General features: G+C 34.3%; 3 protein-coding genes across 4 annotated transcripts; 2 read left to right on the plus strand and 1 right to left on the minus strand.

Moving 5' to 3' along the window:
* Positions 1-435: 435 nt before the first annotated feature.
* LOC133317653 (probable inactive receptor kinase At5g58300) lies at positions 436-2,630 on the plus strand. Its single transcript, XM_061519514.1, has 2 exons — positions 436-1,687; positions 2,047-2,630. Exons 1-2 carry the CDS (start codon positions 436-438, stop codon positions 2,628-2,630), a joined length of 1,836 nt encoding a protein of 611 aa, XP_061375498.1.
* Positions 2,631-3,324: 694 nt separating this feature from the next.
* Positions 3,325-16,497, minus strand: LOC133317642 (COP1-interactive protein 1). Its single transcript, XM_061519502.1, has 25 exons — positions 16,333-16,497; positions 15,453-16,038; positions 10,487-10,549; positions 10,336-10,413; positions 10,188-10,250; positions 10,042-10,104; positions 9,891-9,953; positions 9,729-9,791; positions 9,579-9,641; positions 9,419-9,481; positions 9,256-9,318; positions 9,007-9,069; positions 8,821-8,883; positions 8,656-8,718; positions 8,437-8,499; positions 8,131-8,193; positions 7,961-8,023; positions 7,742-7,804; positions 7,441-7,503; positions 7,269-7,331; positions 7,033-7,095; positions 5,627-5,686; positions 4,611-4,748; positions 4,122-4,220; positions 3,325-3,967 (listed from the first exon to the last, which is right to left on the minus strand). Exons 2-25 carry the CDS (start codon positions 15,993-15,995, stop codon positions 3,530-3,532), a joined length of 2,490 nt encoding a protein of 829 aa, XP_061375486.1. The 5' UTR covers positions 15,996-16,038; positions 16,333-16,497; the 3' UTR covers positions 3,325-3,529.
* A 6,377-nt stretch (positions 16,498-22,874) lies between these two features.
* Positions 22,875-26,703, plus strand: LOC133317665 (ubiquitin-conjugating enzyme E2 28). 2 transcript variants are annotated; one of them, XM_061519531.1, is made up of 5 exons: positions 22,875-23,035; positions 23,184-23,277; positions 23,661-23,788; positions 23,886-23,990; positions 26,240-26,703. In XM_061519531.1, the coding sequence occupies exons 2-5, from the start codon at positions 23,208-23,210 to the stop codon at positions 26,381-26,383; spliced, it is 447 nt and encodes a 148-aa protein (XP_061375515.1). In that variant the 5' UTR covers positions 22,875-23,035; positions 23,184-23,207; the 3' UTR covers positions 26,384-26,703. The 2 variants fall into 2 exon arrangements, with proteins under 2 accessions (XP_061375515.1, XP_061375516.1); XM_061519532.1 differs by lacking the exon at positions 23,886-23,990.

Here is a 26,703-nt window from a genome sequence, read left to right on the forward strand (position 1 = left end):
CTCTCCTTTTTTTCAAGGTTTTCATCTCTCAATTATCTGCATTTTATTTTCTTCTCTTTCTTTTTTTTCAATCTTCATTTTTAGTGAGTTCATTTTCTTTACACATATAGAACAAATTAATATGTTACATATAACTAAGTGTGCTACTAGTTTCATATTATGAAAAACACAACTAAACTGCTTCTGCAATTGATTTTGGCCAATGAATGTTCATGTCTTCACTTTCAAAGATGAGACACAAATTTTAGTACAGCTTAACTGAGAAAGGAAAATTTTACTGTTTTGTTGCATTGCATGTTTGGTTAATGGTTAAAGTTGTTCAGTTGGATCAGTGTGTAATATTTTGGAATCTTCATTGCTAGGGAAACAAGACAACCAGTCACAGCCTCTAATCTCAGGCACATTGATTCATAGTCTGAACAACAAAACTTGATGATGCTACAGTCCTACTTTGTCACAATACCAATTTTCCTACTCCTGCTTGAGTTTCCTCAAACTATAGCTGATCTACATTCACAAAAACAAGCCCTCCTTGACTTTGCTGCTGCAGTTCATCATGGTCAAAAAGTCAATTGGAACTCTAGTACTTCATTATGCACTTCTTGGGTTGGAGTTACTTGCAGTTCTAATGGCTCCCATGTGCTTTCTGTGAGGTTACCAGGTGTTGGATTGCGTGGTTCTCTCCCAGCCAATACACTTGGTAAGCTAAATGGCCTCATTAGTCTCAGTCTTAGGTCCAACACCTTGAGTGGTAGCATTCCAAGTGACATATTTTCCATTCCTTCTCTACGCTTTATATATCTACAACATAACAACTTCTCAGGTGATATTCCTGACTCACTGCCACCCCAGCTTATGTATCTTGATTTGTCCTATAACTCTTTCTCAGGACATATTCCAGCCTTTATCCAAAACTTGACATACCTAAAAGGACTGAACCTCCAAAATAACTCTCTGAGAGGACCTATTCCTGATGTTAACCTTCCTAACCTTAAGAATTTGGATTTGAGTTTCAACTACTTAAATGGTTCAATTCCTTCAGGGTTCCATAAGTTTCCTGCCTCTTCATTTAAAGGGAATTTAATGTTATGTGGAGCACCTTTGAAACAATGTTCTTCAGTATCCCCTACTCCTACTTTGTCCCCACCAATTGTCTCCCCAAAACAAAGTGATCTCTCAAGCAAGAAGCTGAGTAAAGGTGCAAAAATTGCAATTTCTTTGGGGGGTTTTGCACTGCTATTTCTTGCAGTTATTATAGTAGTGTTCTGCTGTTTCAAGAAAAAGGAAGGGGAACAAAATGCAGCACCTAAAGACAAGGGTGAGAAGCTTAGGGAGGACTTTGGGAGTGGTGTGCAAGAACCTGAGAGAAACAAGCTAGTATTTTTTGGAGGTTGTTCTTATAATTTTGATCTTGAGGATTTACTAAGAGCTTCAGCTGAAGTGCTTGGGAAGGGAAGTTGTGGAACAACATATAAAGCCATCTTGGAGGAGGGGACAACAGTTGTAGTGAAGAGGTTAAAAGAAGTGGCAGTGGGGAAAAAAGAATTTGAACAGCAATTGGAGATTGTCCAAAGGCTTGATCAGCACCCAAATGTTATTCCCCTTCGTGCTTACTACTATTCCAAGGATGAAAAACTAATGGTTTACGATTACTTAACATCTGAAAGCTTTTCCAAGTTATTGCACGGTAATTACTTATCATTTTGAACTTCTCTTGGGTTACACAAAATGTTCAAGGCTGGCAATGCCATATAGTTTTCTCTTCTTATTATAGATGTCAGAAGAAGATAAACCAATATATGGTGTCAATATTACTATCAACACAATGATGTTGTATGCTTTATGTCAGTATTAGAACAAACCTAAATATTGTTGTGCACATTAAAAGACCAATATACAAAATGTTGGTCTTTATCTTCAGTGTGTGTGAGTGTATATTGTTACATTGGAGGTGCTTGTCAATATTTTTTATGTATGCTTAGAGATGGTTGAATGCATTGCTAATTTTCACATTTTCTTCATATCTCATGTGAAATATGATGACAGGAACAAGGGAAACTGGACGAACTCCACTGGATTGGGATTCCAGATTGAAGATCATGGTGGGAGCTGCTAGGGGCATTGCTCATATCCACTCAGCTAATGGAAGGAAATTAGTCCATGGCAATATAAAATCATCTAATGTGCTTCTCTCAAAAGATCTTCAAGGCTGCATATCAGATTTTGGCTTAACTCCTCTAACAAGTTTCTCTGTCTCCTCCAGAAGTCAAGGATACCGAGCACCTGAGGTTATCGAAACCCGAAAATTCACCCAAAAATCTGATGTGTATAGTTTTGGTGTCCTCCTTCTTGAGATGCTGACTGGCAAAGCACCAGTTAAGTTTTCAGGGCATCATGATGATGTGTTTGATCTTCCAAAGTGGGTGCAATCTGTTGTAAGAGAGGAATGGACTGCTGAAGTGTTTGATCTTGAGCTAATGAGATATCCAAACATTGAAGAAGAACTGGTGCAGATGCTGCAACTGGCAATGGCATGTGTGGCACTGATGCCTGACACCAGACCTTCGATGGAGGAAGTTGTTAGGATAATTGAAGAAATCAGAGCATCCATTTCTGAGAACCAGACATAATTCTCAGATAACAAGTTCAAGGGGCTCCATGCTTTCACTCCATATAATTGAATGGCTGGCTACTCAACAGATGAAGATGCATAAGTATTTTCCAAATAACAATCTGCACGAACAATATAATCCATTGCCTAGTTTGATATGTACCTAGTCAATATTCATTTGAGATCTTAGCATCAAAAGAAAAACACTTGTATGTTTAAGCATCTTGCATTTTTTTTATTCACCTTCTCATGGTTGCTTTAACCAGACGTCTAATACCATACTAAAGGAATAGATTAAATTTCGGTCAACATAAAAATATTGATATATCTGATTCAGTGAATTAGCATCATATTATGACTTGCAAGTTATTCCAATGAGCAGGGATTCAATAAATAATTATAACAATTTATTTTAAGAAAAATATCTTACTACCCTTAGTAAACATGGAGAAAAGACCAGTGATTTTTTGTTGGCACTTGGTATACCAATATAAAAGTGGCCAAATTTTGCAATTTATCAGAAAGCCTAATCATCATAAGACTTGAGGCGGCACTGTAAAAAATCAATTCAACTCAAAAGCTTAAGTTATTGGATAAGATTACATTAATGATTTTATATATCTCAACACGCTCCCTCATACGACCACAGCACAAACTAGTCATAAATTACTAGATTCTTATTCATTATGCCATCGTTTAAAGCTATAATTTCTGACTATGAAAGCAATGTGAGGTATGAATACACAATACAACACTGTACTCTTCCCCGGTACAATATTTCCAAATGTTCAAAAGAATTGACATTAAAATGGCCCAATTCAGGCCAACCTATTGGTATTCTGCCTAATATGAGGTTACTGTACCCCCACAAAAAAAGAAAAAAAAAAGGACAACTCTATTTCACTCAGTATTAGAAAGTCAACGACTGGTGTTTGAAGAGCTTTGGTTAACCAAGTCAGCACCACTAACATACTTAGCAACAAATGATATCAGGCGAAAAGGAGCACCAATAAGGGGAGCATCTGTTATTGGCACACCATCATTTTCCACATTCTTGGCTTCTTGCAACTCAGGATCTCCTGCTTCATTATCATCCAATGGAATTTGCACAATTTCTCCAGCATCATCAGATACCAATGACAAGTTTGAAATTACCCCAACAGCATGCTCAGCATCACTAGACTCACCATTATCCTTCACTGAAGTCTCTTCCAACGAATCCAACTCCTGGGCTGATATAGCCGTAATTTCAGCAGATTCAGGTTTAGTAAATTCCACCATCCCATCAGGCCCAGCGACTCCAGGAAGTCCAACTTCTGCACTTCGCTGATCCAGCTCAACATATAACTCGTTGACCTGAGGATTAAAATGAATTAAGCATGCATAACACTATCAACATAATCTTACCCAACCAATCTAAATCTACTAATACAAGATATCAAATGTTTTAGTATGTCATCAGCAATTCGTGGTATTCTTTTACAAAGCCATAAAGAACCCAGCACATTACCTTCCCAACAAGTTCCGCATTTTCTGCCACCAATTTCTCCACCAACATACAGGCCGCTTCAATTTGAGACTTCAAGTCCTCATTTTCAGAAGCACGATCCTATCCAACATAAACCAAAACATGGTCAGAGGCAACATACGTAGGCAAAGAGTAAAGTTTCTTCTGCCTCCTTCCTATTCGAGGTCACATATTCACCTACTTGAGTGGTTTATAACACGTATTTTATACTCCATCATCATTTTCAGAAATTATGATAAGCCACAGAACTAAAATGTAACTAGTAACAGTCAAGGACTACTAAACTGTGAAGTCCACCACTTCAAATTTGACTATCATCAAATATAACACATTAGAAGATCATTTTTCACGTAGTCATATATAACTATCAACGATCCTCTCCTTTCAAAAGTACAAAAGTCAGGAAAACTTAATTTTCCTAAGGATGAATGTGTACTGTAGATTTTAACACATGGGATAGCAAAATTAAACCTTAGCAGATGCATCCAGTGAGCAAGACGTGCTACTGTTTTCAAGATTTTGGATTGTTGACTGAAGACCTGACACATTTTCCCTCAATAGCTGGTTTTCTAGCAAAAGATTATTCCTGGAATCTTCCAACTCTGCCACCTGCCAAACTTTGTTTTTAATTTCCATATCAGAATTAACACAGGTTTGGTATGAAATATGGACATGACCAATAACAACATGTGAGGGTGATCCATCAAGCCAATATTTATAACAGATGGGAGTTAAAGAAAGACTTGATTACAGGGAACAGCATTTATGTCAGAAGGATTGCCAAAACAACACAATTCTAAAAAAATAAAATAATGGATCAGTATTCAGTACCATAACAAGTAAAAACACAACCTGAATTGTTACAGAAAATTAGGCAGAATGTCTAAGCAAGAAAAGTTGAGAAAATAATTATATTGGTAGTTTCGTCTGCATGCAGAGAATCTGCTCTTTTGCCAGCAAAGGAAAACCATAGTATTACCAATAGATACAAACTTGCGAGATAAAATTACTCGGCACAGCCAAAAGAAAAAACAGAGATGCAATATCTTATTGCCACACCAGATATGTTCGCATTAGAACTAGGAAAATTTTGGAGAACAGCTGAATTCAGGCCACTCTTAATAGCCTCAAAGTGTAAGAAAAACAACACGAACTTGATGCTAGAGATACAAGTATTATTACCCAAATAAAGAACTGCATAAATTTTTTTTTATTTCACATATCCACTTGGATTGAAGTCTTCAAAATTCATGATTGAACAAGTTTTTAATGAATCAGAAGGCTCGCTTACAATGGCAGCCCTATTCTGTAGTTATACTAAACTGATTCCAAAGCTGAACGTACAAGATAATGTTTCAAGTAGTTACAAGTTTATAACTCCTAAAGATGGAAATTAAGGATAATGATACCTTAAAAAAAAATTAATCTCTAATACTTTCGTAGGTTTTTCAACATAAAATATGCATGTATATACATGAGGTACATACCTGCACTTGTAGCATGCTGACGTTTCCATTCAGATTTGAAATAATTTCTTTAGTTGAGTTCTGTAAATAAAAAACATGTTATGCTTCTGCTAAGGGACAAATTCACAAGAAATAAAGCCAGGCATTTAGCACAAATCTACTGATTCAAGCCACAATCAATCAATAAACTATGATGATGAAAACTTGTTGCTTTCAATCTTGGAATAACAATAAAGGGGGAAAAATGAAATATGAATTAACAGTTCGCAGGCACATCTTCAGATTTCAGATCAATCCAGTCATGCAGTCCTAATTTTTCCTTCTAACCCCTTTTGGCTTGCATGTAAAATGTTCTTGCATTTGCTAAAGCACTCCTCAAGTTCATTATTAATTGTCCAACTAAGTACTAAATCCTGATCATGTCATGAGTCTGCAATATTGTTGCCTTCTGCTTATTCGTTGCCATTCACATGGAACTATCTACTGAACCACTATGCCCTTGTATAAAGGTCAGAGGCAAACATAATTTCTGTTCTAAACCCATAAAACGTGCAGGCTACGGCAGCAGAGGAGAGGCTCATGCAACCATGGGGATTGTAGCAACAAGAGGGGCTCATGTGACGGCATGGTGTGCAGTAGAGCTAAGAGAGAAGGGCAAATACCATTGCACAAGGGCTCGATTGAGGGTAGGGTGGCGGTTGAATTTATGCAGTCTTACCTTTGCATTCCTGCAAAGAGGCTGTTTCCTAAACTCGAACCTATAACCTTCCAATCACAAAAAAACAACCTTACTATTAATGCTCCATGGCTTGCCCCCCAGAGCCAACAGAGAATACTGAAGGGGAAAAAAAAAGAAAAACAGAACAAAACTAACCTGGAGTCCAAAAAATGGGATAAACATAAACTTCTACCAAGATACCTCAACTACTCTGCACCCTTCTATCTACGTTTTCCCTTCTGTTTCTCTCCAAACTAATATCTTGTTTGCAAAAAACCTCCCCTTTTTATTTTGGTTTTTTTCATTTCAAAACCACCTATATTTCCTAAATCAATCAATCTTTTTTTCCCAATTACCATCAAACAGAAAGGTACCTTTAGTCTTAAAACTTAAACTGGACACTCATGCTATCAGAAATTTCCAACTATGACAAAGAATTGGTTTGGCCCTAGGGATTTATTTTGAAAATTGGGGTAGAATTTTATTTTTAATTTATTTTTTCAAATAGATTTTTATACTTTATTATACTTTTATACTTTCTAATTTTATTTTTATTTTTTTACCTGGTCAAAATTGGGTGCTGACAATAGCTAATCTATTATATGAAAGTTATGCCAATAGCTAATCTATTATATGAAAGTCAAGGCTGTTAATTCAGCAAACAATAAATTCAATGCAATAACACTGGAAAGAATAGACAAGTCATTACCTCTTTCTCCATAAAGGAACTCAAATCACTTTCCAGGAGATTTATTTTTTGCTCTAAACTCTCCTGTGCAACAATGTACATTTGATTTAGAATTTCATTAAAAAAAAAAAAAAAAAAAAAACTCAAAATATTGCACTCGGGGAGGGGGGAGGGGGGGGGGGGGGTGTTGAGAGAGCCAGCTAAGGTTAAATAAACTGTGAATGTAGGCAATGACAAAGTTGATGAAGTAATCTTACCCCTTTCAGGCTTAAAACTTCCTTTTCGTTCAACAACTGATCGGTTTTTTCCACCAATCCAGCCTGCACGTGATATACTATTAAATTTTAAATATCTTGATTCTTGATAAATAATTTCTCAAACACAATGCAGCTAAATATTTTGAAAGAAAAAAAAAATTAAGTCACTCACCTCTTTTTGAAGTAAGGAATTATTCTCACTCTGCAATTGTGCAATTCTCGTTTCCAGACCAGTCTGCAGATAATCCAATTAAATATACAAGTCAGAAGCTAAAAATATAATTTAAATAGTACATAAGAGCCATCCACACATTCATTAAAATTGTTCAAATCAAAGTCAATTACCTGTTTAATTTTATTTTACCTGATCAAATTGAGAGCTAGCAACAGCTAATCTACTATATGAAAGCTTAGGTTGGTAATTAAGCAAACAAGATATTCAATGAAATGACACGAGAGAATAGACAAGTTACCTCTTTCTCAATAAAAGAACTCAAATCACACTCCAGGAGATTTATTTTTCGCTCTAAACTCTCCTGTGGAACAATGTATATTGGATTTAGAATTTCAACCCAAGTTTCATTAGTAAAAAAAACTCAAAATATTAACACCATGAAAGAGGGGAGGGAGTCCAGCCAAGGTTGAAGAAACAGTGAAGGTAGGAAATGACAAAATTGATAAGTAATTCTTACCACTTTCAGGTCCAAAATTGCCTTTTCATTCAGCAACTGACTGGTTTTTTCCACCAATCCAGCCTGCATGTGGTATGCTATTAAATATTAAATATTTTAATTCTTGGTATATAATATCTCAAACACGATGCTCCTAAATATTTTGAAAGAAAAAAAATTAAGTCACTTACCTCTTTTTGAAGCAAGGAATTATTCTCACCCTGCAATTGTGCAATTCTCGTTTTCACACCAGTCTGCAGATAATCCAGTTAAATACACCGCTAAAAATATATGATAATATAATTTAAATAATACATAAAGCCATATCCATCAAAATTGTTCAATTCAAATTCAATTACCTGCTTAAATTTTATTTTATTTTACCTGGTCCAAATTGGGCGCTGGTAACAGCTAATCTATTATATGAAAGCTAAGGTTGCTTATTAAGCCAACAAGATATTCAATGAAATAACACGAGAGAATAGACAAGTTATTACCTCTTTCTCAATAAAAGAACTCAAATCATTCTCCAGGAGATTCATTTTTTGCTCTAAACTCTCCTGTGGAACAATGTATATTGGATCAAGAATTTTAACCCAACTTTCATTAGAAAAAAAAGCTCAAAATATCACACACCATGAAAGAGGGGAAGGGGGTCCAGCCAAGGTTGAATAAACAGTGAATGTGAATTGACAAAGTTGATTAGCAATTCTTACCACTTTCAGGCTCAAGACTTCCTTTTCATTCAGCAACTGATTGGTTTTTTCCACCAATCCAGCCTATATATGATATACTATTAAATATTGAATAACATGATAAATAATTTATCAAACTGAATGCTCCTAAATCATTTAAAAGGAAAAAAATATTAAGTCACTTACCTCTTTTTGAAGCAAGGAATTATTCTCACCCTGCAATTGTGCTATTCTCATTTCCAGACCACTCTGCAGATAATCAAGTTAAATATACCAGTCAGTAGCTAAAAATATATAAGAATAATATAATTCAAATAATACATAAGCACCATTCACACATTCATCAAAACTGTTAAATTCAAATTCAATTACATGTTTTTGAGTCTGCAATTCATTTTCAGTTCGCAATTTATTGATGATCTCTTCCAAGGAAACCTGTAAAAGAAAGGCAAAACAAATTGTAGAGATGAAAAGATAATAATAAGAGGTGATATTAGGAGTCATGCTTACTTTTAGTTATTTTTCTAGAATTTCTTTCTAGATTTCCTGTTGATAAAGTAAATATACAGCTGCAATATAACCAGTTAAACAAATAATCTGCTAAAACTTACAATATATTACCTCTTTCTGAATGTGTTTATGATTTTCTTCGTTCAATTTTCTAATTGTCTCCTCTGACATAGCCTGTAGATAGGTTATATGCGTTCATACTAAAGAACACTTGTAATATAAGCACTTAAATATATGACATAAATCTCAAAGATAAGGTTTAAAGTAAAATTACCTCTTTCTGAATGTACACTTCATTTTCTTCTTTCAATTTTCTTATTTTCTCTTCTGATATCGCCTGTTTGAAAATATGATATGTGTGTAAAGAGACAATTGCGAGATAAAGATTAAAACAAAGAACAGATATCACACAGATAAAATTTAAAATATATTACCTCTTTCTGCATGACAATATCATTTTCTTCTTTCAATTTTCTATTTGTATCTTTGGATATGGCCTGTGGAATGATAGGGTGTACATGTCATAAATACAGAGAAACATAAGTGCTCAAACAAAGGACATATATTTCTAGATAAAACATTACCTCCTTCTGAAAATGCTTATCATGTTCTTCTTTCAATTTTCTGATAGTCTCTTCTGATGAAACCTGTGGAAAGATAGACTATACGTGTCAAAAGAAAATTGCAAGATATAAACAATAGAAAAAAGAACAAATGTCACTTATAGATAAAAAAATATATACTACCTCTTTTTGTATATGCATGTCATTTTCTTCTTTCAATTTTCTGATTGTCTCTTCCGATACAGCCTGTGGAATGATGCGCTTTACATGTTATAATAACATTGAAACATAATTGCTAAAACAAAGGATAGATATTTCTCAGATAAAATATTACCTCTTTCTGAATGTGCATATCATTTTCTTCTTTTAATTTCTGGATTTTCTCTTCTGATATGGCCTGTGGAGTGATACATAGTACATATTATAAGAACATTAAAATACCATAAAACAAAGGACAGATATTTCAGATAAAAATATTACCTCTTTCTGAATGTGTATATCATTTTCTTCTTTTAATTTCCTGATTGCCTCTTCTGATATGGCCTGTGGAGTGATACATAATACATATTATAAAAACATTGAAACATAATAAAACAAAGGACAGATATTTCTCAGATAAAAATATTACCTCTTTCTGTATGTGTATATCTTTCTCTTCTTTTAATTTCCTTATTGTCTCTTCTGATAATGTCTGCGGAGTGATATGCTGTACAAGTTATAAAAACATTGAAACATAGGTTCTAAAACAAAGGACAGAAATTTATCAGGTAAAATATTACCTCTTTCTGAATGAGCATAGCATTTTCTCCTTGCAAATTCTTAATTGTCTCTTCTGATATGCCCTGTGGAAAGATAGGCTACACATATAAAAAATTTGAAACTATAAAACATGCCAGCATATATATGAAAAAAATAAAACTTTTAAACATCTTACCACATTCTGTTTGAGCATATCATTATTGAAAAGAAGTTTTTTTATATTTCATATTGAATAAATTACATGAGTGAGTATTTATACAAGAAAGAATCGCTAAGAATGACTAAGCGATGACTAATCAATCCTATCACAATCCTAATCACAATTAATTCTAATCAATCACAATTAATTCTAATCAATCATAATCAATCCTAATCAATCATAATCAATCCTAATCAATCCTAATTAATAGGAAATAAAAACGGAAACATGTTTGACTTCTAATTTTCTACACTCCCCCTCAAGTTGGGAGGTAAATATTGATCATTCCCAACTTGCCAATCAAGTCTTCGAATGCTGGACGGTGTAGGCCCTTGGTAAGGACATCTGCCGTTTGCTCTTTGGTTGGAACATATATCAAACGCACACTTCCATCATCTAATTTTTCTTTGATGAAGTGACGATCAACTTCCACGTGCTTTGTTCGATCATGATGCACAGGATTTTGAGCAATGCTAACAGCTGCCTTGTTGTCACAATATAGTTTTATTGGTAGGGAATATGAAATCTTCAACTCTTGAAGAAGTCTTCTCAAGATTCCTTCACAAACTCCATGAGCTAAAGCTCGAAATTCTGCTTCAGCACTACTTCTTGCAACCACTGTTTGCTTTTTGCTTCTCCAAGTAACAAGATTTCCCCACACATAGGTGCAATAGCCTGAGGTAGATCTCCTGTCTACTGATGAGCCTGCCCAATCTGCATCAGTGTAGATTTCAATTGTCCTTTTATACCCCTTTTTAAAGAATAATCCTCTTCCTGGAGTATTCTTGAGGTATCTAAGCACCCTATAGACTGCACTAAGATGCTTCTCCTTGGGTGAGTGCATGAATTGACTAATCATACTCACCGCAAAGGCAATGTCAGGACGCGTATGAGATAAGTAGATTAGTTTACCAACCAATCGCTGATATTGTTCTTTATCCACCTCATTCCCATCTTCAATACCTAACTTGGTATTAGGTTCCACAGGTGTCTCAGCAGGTTTACACCCTAACATTCCTGTTTCCAACAAAAGATCTAGAACATATTTCTTTTGTGTTAGAGTGATGCCTGTTTTGCTCCTAGCAACTTCCATACCAAGGAAATATTTGAGAGTGCCAAGGTCTTTGAGTTCAAATTGAGCTGCTAGAAATTTCTTCAAGGTGTTCAATTCCTCAATATCATCACCTGTAAGAATTATATCATCTACATATACAATAAGAATAGCAATTTTACCATCCTTAGAGTGTTTGTGGAAGAGAGTATGATCAGTCTGTGCTTGAATGAAGCCTCTTCTTTTGACTGCTTGTGTGAATTTGTCGAACCATTCTCTGGGAGACTGTTTCAATCCATATAGAGACTTTTTTAGTTTACACACTGATCCATTTCCCTTTTCAAAACCAGGTGGAGGATCCATATAGACTTCTTCATGTAAGTCACCATTTAGGAATGCATTCTTCACATCTAACTGTTGCAGAGGCCAATCTAGATTGGCAGCAAGAGATAAGAGAACTCGGATGGTATTGACTTTAGCAACCGGAGCAAAAGTCTCATGATAATCTATCCCGTGAGTCTGAGTGAAACCCTTTGCAACCAATCTTGCCTTGTATCTGTTGATGCTATTATCTGCATTGAATTTGATTGTAAACACCCATTTGCATCCTACTGCCTTTTTTCCTTTGGGTAGGGTCACTATCTCCCAAGTTCCATTTCTTTCTAAAGCATTCATTTCTTCAAAGACAGCATCCCTCCATTTTTGATCATTGAGAGCCTCATGTATATTTCTCGGTATCTTTGTACTATCCAACATAGTATTGAAAGCACGAAACCCTGGGGACAACTTTCCATATGAAATATGATTAGAAATAGGATGAGTAGTACAAGATCGAGTACCTTTTCTGAGAGCAATGGGCAAGTGTAGATCATTTTCACCATGACACTCAAGTATTGGGGTGCTGGAACTAGAACATGGTTCAGAATCCTGGCAGTGTAGAGGCTCTGGGTTATTCACACTTTGAGGAGGCTTTCGCCTGCTATAAGCTTGTCCCCATTTTGAGGAGGCTTCTGATGGTGAGGATTCTGTAGCTCCCCCTGTTTCCAAAAGTAGAGGTAATACTGTGGCATTAATAGGTTCCCATGACTGATCTTCATCTACTCCTATAGACTCCCCCTGAAGAGAAGTCGAGGGGAAGAAAGGGTCATTCTCAGAAAAAGTGACATCCATAGAGACAAAGACCTTACGAAGAGAGGGTGAATAACACTTATAGCCACGTTGAGTAGGAGAATAACCAATAAAGACACACTGGAGAGACTTAGGATCAAGCTTAGACCGTTGATGGGAGGGAATATGGACAAATACAACACAACCAAATAACTTGAGAGGTAAGGAGGAGACACCTCGGAAGGAAGGGAAGATACGAACAAGACTAGAAAGAGGAGACTGAAATTTCAGAATGCGAGATGGCATTCGATTTATCAGATACGAGGCAGTGAGAACTGCCTCTCCCCAAAGATATTTAGGAACACTCGTGGTAAACATAAGAGCACGAGCAACTTCAAGGAGATGTCGGTTTTTTCTTTCCGCAACTCCGTTTTGTTGGGGTGTGTCAGGACACGAGCTTTGGTGAAGGATGCCATGTTGGGAAAGGTATTCTCCAAGAATAGAGTTAAAATACTCTTTGCCATTATCTGTACGAAGAATTTGTATAGCAACTTGGAATTGGGTTTGAACCATGGCATGAAATTTTTTAAACACGGATGCAGCATCAGACTTATCCTTTAGAAGATACACCCAACAAACTCGAGAATGGTCATCAATGAAGGTAATGAACCATCGAGTACCTGAAATATTTTTAACACGGGCTGGACCCCATATGTCGCTATGAATTAAGGAAAATGGGGAAGAGTCATGGTGAACTTTAGAAGGATAATGAGCACGAGTATGCTTGGCAAGTTGACAAATATCACAAGAAAACAAACTTGGACTTTTATTAATAAATAAGTTTGGCAACAACTTCTGAAGATAAATAAAATTTGGATGGCCTAGCCTACGATGCCACAGCATAACATCATTACATGAATCAAAAGGAAACATAGAGTTTTTTTCTACGAAAACAGCTTCATGAGTCACATCCTCCTCAAAGTAGTAAAGTCCACCATCCTCTCTAGCACTGCCAATCATCCTCTCCGAGTCCTGTTCCTGAAAAACACAACCATGTGGAAAGAATTTAGCAAAGCAATGCAACTCAGAGGTGAGCTTGCTAATGGAAATGAGATTACAAGTCAGAGAAGGAACATAAAGAACTGATGTCAAAGTAATCAGCTCAGAAAGTTTAATGGTTCCGTGTCCTGCAATCTGGGAAAAACTGCCATCGGCGATCTTGACCCGAGAAGGTTCAGAATATGGAGTGTATGAACAAAACAAGCCAAGATTACCTGTCATATGATCAGAGGCTCCAGAATCAAGGATCCAATGATTTTGACTATCAACATGGAAAGTTGTACCTTGCTGGACCACATGACTAGTGGCCTTAGGAGGTTGCTCGTGGTAATAAAAAGAGTGTTTTGAGGAAGCCATGAATAAAAAGAGAAGGGTTGACCGTTGATGAAAAATCAAGTTTTGTAAACTTTTGATCTGACCTCTGGAACAGGAAGGGGAGAAGCCGGCGAGAAGGTCTGTGCAAGTCGCGACGGAAAAAAAACGTCTGGAAGGCGGCGCGTGCAGCGGCTGACGGCGATGGGTCCAGCGGCGGTCGACTCGTCAGATCCTTCTGAGTCGAATGGTCACCTCACTTTTTTGATCGGAGGTCAGTAAACTAGGTTTCTGTGTTGGACAGATTCAAGGCGGTGTTTAGGAGGTGTTTGACGGTGATGGAAGTGTTTGGATGGTTATTTCAGATTTGAATTAGGGTAGGAACGAACCCGCTCTGATACCATATTGAAAAGAAGTTTTTTTATATTTCATATTGAATAAATTACATGAGTGAGTATTTATACAAGAAAGAATCGCTAAGAATGACTAAGCGATGACTAATCAATCCTATCACAATCCTAATCACAATTAATTCTAATCAATCACAATTAATTCTAATCAATCATAATCAATCCTAATCAATCCTAATTAATAGGAAATAAAAACGGAAACATGTTTGACTTCTAATTTTCTACAATCATTTTCATTTCCCAATTTTTTAATTACCTCTTCTGAGGTAGGCTGTGAAAAGGTAGTTTTATTTAGTTAAGTCGTGCACTCTGTCCACAAACACTAAATTCAAATAAATATGATGGCAAGTATGTTTGAAAGAGACAGAGGGAAACAATGAGATCCAGTTTTCCATGAACTTGTTTGCATAACTGGCGTAGAATTAATTCTGACACTAACGGATTTTACAATATTTAATTGAAATAATGAGTATTATATTTGGCAATGCTTAAGTAAAGGTAATTTTCAAGTGAAAGTTTTGTTTTGTAGAGTGTTAAGTAAGATCATCTTCTATCAGTGGGACTAGGAAATACCAAAAATATTACATTGTATGTGTAAAATTTCACAATTTTTTATGAGGACAAGACTGTCCATTTTGCACAATGGTGAGACATCAAAACGATGTTTTGCCCATGTATAGCTTGTATAATAAGGCATACACACCTAGAAACAGTATTCAGAAACTGAACTAGGAAATAAGAAGTTTAAACCAAATTTATCGGTTTCAATTTTAAAGTATAGCACTTGAGTCATGAGCATAAACCTCTAAACATCAGTGGAAATCTATATTGACTGAAGGAAAACTTACACATTCTTTACCATTTGGCAGATGTCCATTCGAATCCATATTTGTACTTTGCCCATATGCAGACTCCGATGGTCGACTATGCTCCTCCTCTCTACTCTTCACCAGATTCTGATCCCTGTTTGGGGTTTCCCCACCTCCATTCCAATCCACATTCATAATTTGCTCATCGGCAGTCTCTGAAAAATGAGCAGGCTCATCTTTACCATTATCTACCAGATTCCGATCCCTAGTTGATGATTCTCCAACCCCATTCAAATCCAGATTCATGCTTTGCTCATCCGTGGCGGTCTCCAAAAGATGAGCAGGCTCATCCTTATCATTATTTACCAGATTCTGATCCCTAGTTAATGGTTCTCCAACCCCATTCAAATCCACATTCATGCTTTGCTCGTCCGCGGTGTCAGAACGATTAGTATGCTTATCCTTACCATTATTCACCAGATTCTGATCCCTAGTGTCTGGTTCTCCAACCCCATTCTCCACATTCTTACTTTGCTTGTTCTTCTTCTTCTTGTTTTTCCTTCTTCTCTTATCATCTTCCATCCGCCCAGCTCAAAATCTCTATTCCAACTTCTAAGAGGCACAACTGACACACACCAAAAAAAAAAAAAAAATCAGTTTATAAGTCTAATTGCCTCAAAAAAATTATAAAACCCAAAGTCAAGTTCAGGATCAAAGACCCAGATTCACATTCAATCACAATTCATAATAATGAAACCAAAAAAGAAAAAAAAAACACAAAACTTACAGTTACCAGTTACAAGTGATGGGCATCATGAAATCTTAAATCTAGGATAAAAAAGTTCACAAATTTGGAAAATAAAATCATAAAAAAAAAAAAGATGAACAGCGAATGGAAAATATTGATAAAAATGCTTACAGATAGAACCTGGAAAGTGTTAGAGGAAGGAATGAACGGAGAGTATGTTGAATTAGAGAGAGAGAGTAATGTTGAGTTAGCGTAATCTGGAAAACTAAAGTTGCGTGAAATGAATGTGCAAATTCAAAGCAACGGTGGGTTCAGTGAGTGAGAAGAGAAGCAATTGAAAATTGAAGGGTAGGGCAGGGCTTGTGTCGCGTCGATGATGCGCGTTTTTAGCGTTTGATCTGATGGCACTTTCCTTGTGATGTAATAAACGACATCTTTTGTTCATTTCGCTCCAAGAAATCTAACGGCTTTGACGCCTTCATTCGTCGTTTACTCTGTGGACTATTTAACCTTTTTAATATTTTTCCCATTGGGAGAAGTGTGTGTCTATTTAAAGTACACACACTTATATCATTTCAAGAGAGATAAAGAAACAAACTATGGAAAAGAAAGAGTAGAGAGAAAAATTTGTAATTTAAAATTTAAAAAAACACACTATATTCATCTAAAAGGACTATCATTTTAAATGAGAAACAATAAACCCTTTCCCATTTTATGTTTGTTGTTTATTCTTTTAAATGATATATAATTGTGTCTTTCTAAAGCCCGTTTGAATCTTTTCTTTTTTTAAGTTAGAAGTTACTTTTAAGCTAAACTAAAAAAAAAAAAAAAACTTAAAAAGAGTTAAAAACTGTATGATGATTAGTTAAAAATTTTAGCTTAAAAAATTATTTAAAATCACACGTTTCAAGAAAAGCCTCCTTTTCTATTTCTATTTTATTCATTTCAAATAAAAAAAAAATTAAACAAGAGTTAAAAACTGTATGATGATTAGATAAAAATTTTAGCTTAAAAAGTTATTTAAAATCACACATTTCAAGAAAAGCCTCCTTTTCTATTTCTATTTTATTCATTTCAAAAAAGGGGTTTGATTTTTTCGTTGAATTCTCGTGTTGTGACTTAATTAGTGGTAGGTCACATATTTATTAAAAAAAGAAAAAGAAAAGAAAAATTTTGCACACAAATCGAGAGATCACAACATGAGAATTAAATTCTCATGCAACTTAAATTCTCATGCAACATGAAAAATTTTCCTTCAAAAAAACATACAAATCAAGAAAAGCTGATAAGAGTTTAAAAAAAAAAACTCCTTCTAAGAGCTTTTGATTTTTGATTTTTTTCTTTATTATAAACTAAATTTTTTTTATTATAAGAGTTTTTCTCAAAACTTATTTGGCTTAACTTCTAATTATAAGGAGAAGAGATACTAAAAATAAAAGGATGCAAACGGAAACTTAAATGAGATAAAAAGATGCACAATGAATATTACGGGGAAAGAAAGTTAGTATTTTTTTAATTTTTATTTAAAATAAAATTATTAATTTTAACTAAAATGACCAAGGAGAAATATTTTTCCCATTTTTTTTTTCAAACTTCTGTTTTGTATGCTTTTAATTTTGAAAAACTAAAATGAAAAATTATTAAGAACTAATTTTTAATTTTAGAAAATATTATTAGGATTCAAACTTTAATTAGAACAAAATATTATTTAATAGTTAAAATTGTCGGTAATGAAAGCAAAATGATTATAGTTGACCATTTAAACATGAGTAATAATTATTCCTGTAATAATTACACGATGTTGGTTGGTAAACGATTAGAGATGAGGAATAGTGACTATTATTAACCGCTTAAAATATGAATAATATAGTCACTAATTAGTAAGTTCTTACAAACTAATCATTAATGAGTCAAGTTACAAGTTTGTCATGGTAAAGTTATTTTATAATGAGATAAAAAGGTTGGCCAGATTTGACTATTGTATCAAGTTACGACACAAAACATTAAGATATGCTTTTTTCAGTAAACGTTATGAAAAAAGTTTCTATTTTAGTTAGTCGTTAACTAATATTTGATTAACCATTGATTAATTTAATTATATTAATAATATTCCGGCAGTTAACCACTAATCTACAAAGCATTCCTGATACTAAATCACTAATCTACAAAGTGGTCATACTTGACACTTGATGAAGAAGATATGGAATTATAACAACTAAATGTAATTATACACAAACCGTGAAGTGGATAAACAAAGTGGGCAGATTGGTACTCTATATATGTCATGAAAAGCATTGCTGACGACTGTTTTAATGCAATCTCATTCTACCATGCTCAGGATCACAAAAGTGTAGCTAGGTACTGCATATATTTACATCAATATGGAAATATAATGTTAACCCCACTCAAAAAATACACATTTAACAATCTTTGCTACAGGGGTAAAAAGCATTAGTGTTAGAAATTCATGGATGAGGCTTTCAATGCAATTTTATAAGTACAACACATGATTAAATAATTTTAGGAGCATAAGCTATTATGCACTACTTCAGAATCTCGAACCATATGTTACATGCCTTAAATTTAGGACTTCAAACCATACCTTCTGACCTTGCTTGGAATGAATTCAATGAATTACAAGACTCACTATCAGTCCGTCAGTCAAATATATACATATGTTTGTCAAATTTTATAATACAAAAATACATCTGTTCTTTTGAAAATCCTTTTTTGGATCACACGATCGGGTAATGTGGTCACTCACCATCTTCGTCCATATTGAAAATAATTACAAAGCAGTACATAACTTCATAAATAAGGATCACGGGAAAATCACATGCACAACCAATACCATGAACAAACCCGACAATGGTGTGTGCCTAATGTTGTCCCATAATAGTGTTTGCAAGAATTAACGAGTACAAAAAGATAGAAGGGGACTCGAACGGTGGTGTGTAGACTTACCATAACACGTCTGAACAAGACTGTGCAAAACAACAGCAATACCACTCCCCTAACTTGCCCTGTACCGCTCCAAATCAGCCGGACTTCACACGGGCAACTTATCTGTCGCCTTTGCCCCTTTTCAATAACAGTATTCTTCGACCAGCTACGCGGATGAACCCTAAACCAAATACAGGGTCACATGTGGGTTTACATATCTGAACCACCATTTTTTTCTCCATGCATTTGTCGAAATTATAAGAACATACAAAAAAAGATAGAGGAGAAATTTGTTGGAAACCATTTCTTAATTCATAACATCAACTAAACCATCGAAGTGCATGTCACAACTGGACAGGAAATGATTCAAAACCGAGTTTGCATAGCATTACCTGACCTCCGACCATAGCCAACTGGGTTTCTTCAGTCATGCTTCAATTTAGGTTTCAAAAGGTTTGGGTTTAACTTTACCAGATGGAACCTATCGCAGAAGAGTGATGGCGTCTGTCACAGATGATGGGAGTATTGGACGGGGTAGTTTTGTCACAAAATTGCACCACTTTTGCCATTTCTCTATGCTTCTCACAGTACCACATTAACTTTGGTCAAATCGCACAATAACTTCCCTGTTTTTTTGCACGCGAAAGACAATGGCTAGGCAACTGTGAAAAGTGAGAATTTTTTTGATTCTCCTGAACCAAACGAAGCAAACATTGATTCTCACTCATGGATTACTGGAGATCTTGACAGTTCTCCTGAACCAAATAGCCCCTTAAAGATTACTCATAAAATTATGCAAGGTATAATTTTAAATAGATTGTGCAATTATAATTAATTTAGTTTTCTTTATGTTTATTTTCTTTTAAGAAACGACAAAAGCAAAATAATAATTTATAGAGAAAAACTAGCAGAGTATATGAACACTTGGAAGATAGTGTAACAAAAGTTGATGCGTCGAATGATCAAATGTGAACGACCAACGTTATCTTTTTTTGAGATAATTATATATAAACACCAAAGGGTGTTTATGAAAAGAAATTTAAAATTATTGATTTCCTTTAACTCAAAGCTTTTACTAAAAAAAAAAATTCATCTTAGAAAAGTGTAATTTCATAGTCGTACAAAATATAACAAGTATAATAAGTAGAGAAATTATATTTACAACATTTTTTCTATTATTGTCTTTTATAATTATTTTTGTTATCGTTGTATCAAAATTAAATCAGGGGATTATTTTGTTCACCAAAAAAATATACCAGCGGATTATACTTGATGTTATTTTGTAAGAAATAATAAAGAAAATAATATTGTAAATATAACCTGTTCCTAAAATAAAAAATAAAAAGATAATTATATGCAAAATAATAAAATATAAAATTAATTTTACACTCATTCATTGTGGATACAATGTTTGTTTTGATGATAACAAAAAAATAATAACAAAAAGAGAAGAGCAAGGAATAATAAGAAGAGAAAAATCAAAAATCAAATGCAACAAATCATGAATAACATTGAAGAAAAGCTTAATTGTACAAGCTATGAAAAAGGATGGTCAAATCCAACAAAGGATCAAACTATTGTAAAACCAACACTCAAGCATTTAAGTTGAAGTAAAGATCAAGATCCAAGAATCAATGCAAGGAGCAAAGTTAGGGTTTTTATTGGATTATACTTTTAGAACTTTGATTTTATAAGGGTATATATTAAATTGCATTGTATGAGTTCAATATTGCATGACCCTTATACAAATCATCTTGGCACGCTTTTCTAACAAAGGAAAATAAAAAATGTTAAATATGATAATCATTTTTATAAGAGCCAAGAACATGCATGAAACTATTTTCAAATCAAATTGGTTTTCATTTGTGAAATTCATGCATAAAAAGTCAGTAAGGTCTAAAAATTTATTTCAACATGATTTTATCATGTTTTGAACATGTTTTAAAAGTAAAAATGAGTGTAAAAAATATATTTTTGATCATTTTCCACTTATTGTTTGGGAAAGATTCGAATTCCTTTGAATCTCTAATAAAAATGATTTGAATCTTTACTGCTTAGTATGCCTATGATGGCTATAAACAATCATAAACAAATAGTTTTGGGCAAAATCACTATGAATACATTCCTTATGGCTATAAACAAGTTCGGTCATTATTGTTAAACATCTTAAGGATAATTTAAGAGTTTATGTAATATCATTTACATTTTCTTTAATATTTTTCAAATATTATAAATATTTGAGCTTATATATTGAAAATCCATATACCTATAGTGCTTCAACTTGTATTATCCATATTTTGAGAGTGTAAATCCTTATTGAAACAATTCCTCATTGTATTCTTGAAGAGATTGAGAGGATTCTAAGGACCTGTAAGTTTGGAGGTTATAATGGTTTATCAAGCACTCGTGAAGCTTAAATGATAGTAAAAGAATTGATTGATCGACTTCAATACAGACGTAAGTCACAAGTGGTAGTGACTGAATCAGTATATATTGTGTTTGCAATTCTCTAAATTCTTTATTTCTAGCATTTTAATTGTTTCTTTAATATCTTGTATATGCTAGTATATATTCTATAATTTTGATACATTATGTGTTATGAACTTTTTGAATGTATTGATTAACTTTTCATATACCAAAGTTTGCTTAAAAATTAAAATGATAATTTGAAAACAAGAATGAGGTTTTGTAAAAAAATTGCAATACTCAATTCATTCCATTTTTTTAGTACGGAAACCATATTCCTAACATACGTTACACTTAGTTGATCTACAATTAACTTCAATAAATTTTTAAAAAAATTCAAAAAGTTAAAATTATTTCAAAACAAACTCCTCCACTCATTAATATTTATTTTTATTAAAAAAATGGCACTCAACTTTATTTTATGCAGCATCATTTACGTACAAGGATTGAATAGATAGTGAAGATATATAATTAATGGTATATTTATTTTTTTATAAATATTTATAAATTTACGTAAGACTTCAAATATTTAATATTTATAAAGAAAAACAAATATAAAATTTTCATGTGATAAAATTTATATGAAAATCTAACACAGAAAATGTTCTCAAGCTTGAGCTTTGAGAATGGAGGAAATGGTCTATATTGGAGCATATATTTGATATGATAGGAATATGTATTCATGTATTAAAATGCAAAAATATGAGATTTATGTGAAAATAACCATAAAAGGAAGCGTAAAATGAGAAAAGTCATTTATATAACTTTTTTTTTTTCCAAATTTAACAAAGGGTATACAGAAATGGACTTGGTAGTACTTGAATCGAATCAATTGAGTAATCGATAAACTAATTGATTAAAATAATAAAAATAAAATAAAGAAAAAAATATTTTTCTTATATATTAGAAGATAAAATTATCTCATAATTTTAAAATTGCAAGAAATAACTTTATTTTTTTATTGCATGAAAAATACTAAACTCCAACAATAATCCATTCTAAGAAAAATTTTATATTAAAGAAAATGATTTATGCAGTTGTGGTAAAAATTATTTCTCTTCCTCGTACACAAATATTGGTTTCTCTCTCATCATGTTGGCTTTTCTCTCTCAAATATTTGTGTACGATGGAGAGAGAAATGATTTCCGCCACAACTTCATATATTATTTTTCCTTATTAATATAATAATGTGTAATAATAATAAAAAGGGTTGGAATAAAAAAAAGTAAAAAGTAGGTATTAGGACAAGGGGTGGAATAAAGAAAGAAGAAACGGATAAGGTTGTCATTTGGTGTGTCTATATATTGAAGAAAATAGAGCACACGTTTTGTGGTCTGTGTCTGTGAGAGCGGTTTTGGTTTTGGAACAAAGCAAAGAACGAAGGGTTTGTGATTGGGAAATTGAGGGATTGAAGTTCTATCTCTTGGATCCCTCATTCCTCTTTCACCCACCACTTCACCTTCAGGTTTCTCTCTCTCTCTCTCTCTCTCTCTCTCTATATATATATATATATATATATATATATATATATATATATGATTTTTTTTTTTATCTCTTTTCACTCACACTTCTTAGGGTTCTGTTTTGATCTCTCTTCCCCATTTTCCCTTCAGATCTGAAAGTCCCAAGTGCCACCCATGGCCTCAAAGCGTATCCTGAAGGAGCTCAAGGACTTGCAGAAAGACCCACCCACTTCTTGCAGCGCTGGTTGGTACCCTTTTCTCCTTTTAGTTATTCCCATCACCCCAACTTGAGATTAATATCTTAAAAGTAATTCTGTTGCATAAAAATTTAATCTTTTTTCTTGGGTTCGTTTTCATGCTTTAGATGCCAGCACGTTCAACATCCCCCATGTTAGGGTAGAGTAGAATAAATTTAAATAAGGTGCAGAAAAAATGCTTTTTTTGAGGTAGTCATGAGTGTGTGATTTGTTATGACCATGCAATTGTGAAATGAAATTAGATAAAAGCATAGAAATATTGGTTGCTATGTGTGATGTTGTTGGTGGTGAGTGACTGTGTGTTATTCTGTTAAATTTAAATGCTACGTGTTTGTAGCATATGCAAATGTCATATTTTTGTTTATTGCAGGTCCAGTGGCTGAAGACATGTTCCATTGGCAAGCAACAATTATGGGTCCTGCTGATAGTCCATATGCTGGAGGTGTATTTCTAGTTACTATTCATTTTCCTCCCGATTATCCTTTCAAGCCCCCTAAGGTAAAATGTGTAAGCATTATGGTGTGATGCCTGTGAATTTGAGGTGTTTCAGTTGTTTGAATGTATTGGAAATATGTCGCGTCCTTTTTTCAACCAGGTTGCTTTTAGGACTAAGGTATTTCACCCGAACATCAATAGCAATGGTAGCATTTGTCTTGATATCCTGAAGGAACAGTGGAGTCCTGCTCTTACCATCTCTAAGGTTGGACTTTCTTTTCCTTTGGTTTTAAAATCAGTGGGCATGAAAATGGATCTTTGAATAACATGGCTCGTGTTAAATAATGACCGTAAATATATTATAGAAAGATATTAACATTTCCTAGCTTCCCTTAAGAGAGAAGAGAACATTTTGTTTACAATAATTTTGGAAGTTTACCAGAAAGAAACTCCTAGAAATATATTTTTAGTCCATATTTTTGTACACAATCACTACATTTTATTCCTTTATTGTCTTATTTTATTAGAAATTCCTTTTTTTGTAATTTTTCCTTTTTGGGGTTGGGTGAAGATCTTATTTGTTATTATGCATCATATCTATGGGAATCGGTAAAACTACTTTCAGTTAGCTAGGTTACAAGATTTTCCCCAATTATTGGATTTTTTAATTTAGACTATATCTACTTCCATTTGCGTGTGCTGCTGCCTGCTGGTTTGCCCGTCCCTCTGAGTTGCTGTCCCACTGCATCGGTGCTGCTGCAACTCTGAGTGGCGTTATAACTCTGCCTTGGTTTTCCCTTTTGTTTTAGACTAAGTTGATCGAACTTGGTGGTGCTCCATGGTTCTTCACCAAGGTGCTGTCCTGCATGAGTCATTTGTGTTGCAACTTGTGGGTGGCTGTGCTGTGTATAAGCACCCACAAATTGTGTTTTTTTTTTCTCAATAACAACATATATGAGCTTCTGTTGAGTGAATTTTTTCTTCACTCATGGGAAAGTTATAGGGAAGGAAGTAATTTTTTCTTCTTATTCCCTTTAGCAGTTTGGCCATTTTAACAAAGACTTGAAATGCTAAAACAACAAAGATAATAAATGCTATTCCAAATTGATACTAATCAGGATTAATTGATACCAATCTAATATTTTTATTAGTGGAAAATCCAAACATTCCTTCCTCCTGTCAGACTAGATTTGTCCTCAATTCAAGACATGGTGTGTGAATGGCGAGTATTCCTCCATGACGCAAAAACCTACCAAATATGAGATGCCCAAGTTTTTGCATCAATGTCCACGGACGAACTTCTAGTCGTAATTGAAGCATAGTTTGTTGTGATGTTGCGTCTGCATCTCTTCCTCAATTAGGCATTTGATAGGAAGTCATGCGATAAGGGATTAGGAGATGGCAGGGTTCTCAAGCTTGGTGCTACCGAGGGCAGCAGCTGAAATGGCGGGTTGCTGAGGTGCAACTTGTTGAGACTTATATCTGCGTGCTTATGTGAACATGTCATTGCTCTCTGTTTCCCCTCTCTTTCAATCGAATCACTTGACAATGGCTGTCTGTCTCTCTCTCTGTCTATGTATCTCTTTTGTTGCACATTTCCTCTGAGAGCACTTATTGGAGTTAGAGTTTATCGGCCGTTGCCATTTTTAGCATGGCTTGCAAGGATTCACTCTATTTCTATTCAACCCCTCTTTCATAGAATCTTCAACAGAAATCGACCTAAAATTAATAGGTGGGGTACTTAGCCACTGCTTTACACAGCTTGATTCGCTGTCACCATCCATATCGAAGCTGCTAGTGACTCTGGGATTTGTTCAGTGGAAGAAGAATGAAAAATCTGCTTCTTAAAGCATTGTCGGGTGCCACGGAGGAGTCACTGCCATGGATAGCTTCAGGCAACAACAATGGAGGAATTGAGGGGCTGTGGAGTGGTTTTTAAGGTTGATAAAGGGGATTCACAATTATCTAAAGTTTTTCTACCAAACGTCCTTAGTTTTTAAGGAGTAAGAGATTTAACTCCATTAACATTTACTCCATGATATTCTATATAAAAATAAAAAAATATTTACCCCATGAAAAATTTCTTCACTATGTTTTTCTCCCTTATGTTTTAATTGTATACCAAATGTTCCCTCAGTAGTGGAGGTTCATGCGTTCTACTGACTTCTAGTTATAACTTTGTACAATCACAACACTGATTTTTAGTTGTGGTTGGTCGGTCTACCTACTGCCAACATAATTTGGGAGACTGGTTCTATATTTTTATATGCCTGATGCAAATACGTGGCATACTTTTGCTTGAATTGTGTTTCTGCTCTCGGTAATTTTACACATGAATATGTTGTGCAAGAATTTGGAATCTTAGTACAAGAGTTAACATCTGTCTTTAAGCTTTTTTGTACTGTTGATTACCAGGAATTTCCTAAAATCATTTGTTGTATGTGGAACTCATTGCTTATATTGAGGAAGCTGAATATAATGGGCTTTCTAATTATGTTTTGCTTGCTGTACCAGGTATTGCTCTCTATCTGCTCACTGCTGACTGATCCAAATCCTGATGACCCACTTGTACCGGAGATTGCTCACATGTACAAAACTGACCGGGCCAAGTATGAGGCCACTGCTCGCAGCTGGACCCAGAAGTATGCCATGGGCTGATTTGTGTTTAGAACTTGTATATTGAAAGGCATCTATGAATACTGTTGTTGGTTTGTTTTATCTCTTCCTGTTTTCTAGGGGTGAGATTCTGTTTGTTATGCTGGACAGGGAAGGTGGTGTCGTAATTTGATAAAAAAAAAAATATAACTTTATGTTCAACCACTGTGAAGTGTTATCATGATGCAGAGGCACCAACAAGATGTTATTTGTGTCATGGCTGTGTTTGTATCTTATTCTATGAAGCAATGTAGAAATAGTGATGTGTCACAAACACAGACCTTTCCCATGATGCCTCCTTAACTATGATAACATGTTTGTTA

Source organism: Gastrolobium bilobum, unplaced genomic scaffold (genome assembly GCF_033153095.1).
Source record: "Gastrolobium bilobum isolate Gb01-03AN ecotype WA unplaced genomic scaffold, APGP_CSIRO_Gbil_v1 utg356, whole genome shotgun sequence".
NCBI lineage: Eukaryota > Viridiplantae > Streptophyta > Magnoliopsida > Fabales > Fabaceae > Gastrolobium > Gastrolobium bilobum.

Coding starts and splice junctions, on each gene's coding strand:
- LOC133317653 (XM_061519514.1), top strand. CDS start 436: ATGCTACAGTCCTACTTTGTCACAATACCAATTTTCCTACTCCTGCTT. Junction 1,688..2,046: donor CTTTTCCAAGTTATTGCACG/GTAATTACTTAT, acceptor ATATGATGACAG/GAACAAGGGAAACTGGACGA.
- LOC133317642 (XM_061519502.1), bottom strand. CDS start 15,995: ATGGAAGATGATAAGAGAAGAAGGAAAAACAAGAAGAAGAAGAACAAG. Junction 7,504..7,741: donor GTTCTTTTATTGAGAAAGAG/GTAACTTGTCTA, acceptor GATTATCTGCAG/ACTGGTCTGGAAACGAGAAT. Junction 5,687..7,032: donor GTTCCTTTATGGAGAAAGAG/GTAATGACTTGT, acceptor TTTTATTTACAG/AACTCAACTAAAGAAATTAT.
- LOC133317665 (XM_061519531.1), top strand. CDS start 23,208: ATGGCCTCAAAGCGTATCCTGAAGGAGCTCAAGGACTTGCAGAAAGAC. Junction 23,789..23,885: donor ATCCTTTCAAGCCCCCTAAG/GTAAAATGTGTA, acceptor TTTTTCAACCAG/GTTGCTTTTAGGACTAAGGT. Junction 23,991..26,239: donor CTGCTCTTACCATCTCTAAG/GTTGGACTTTCT, acceptor TTGCTGTACCAG/GTATTGCTCTCTATCTGCTC.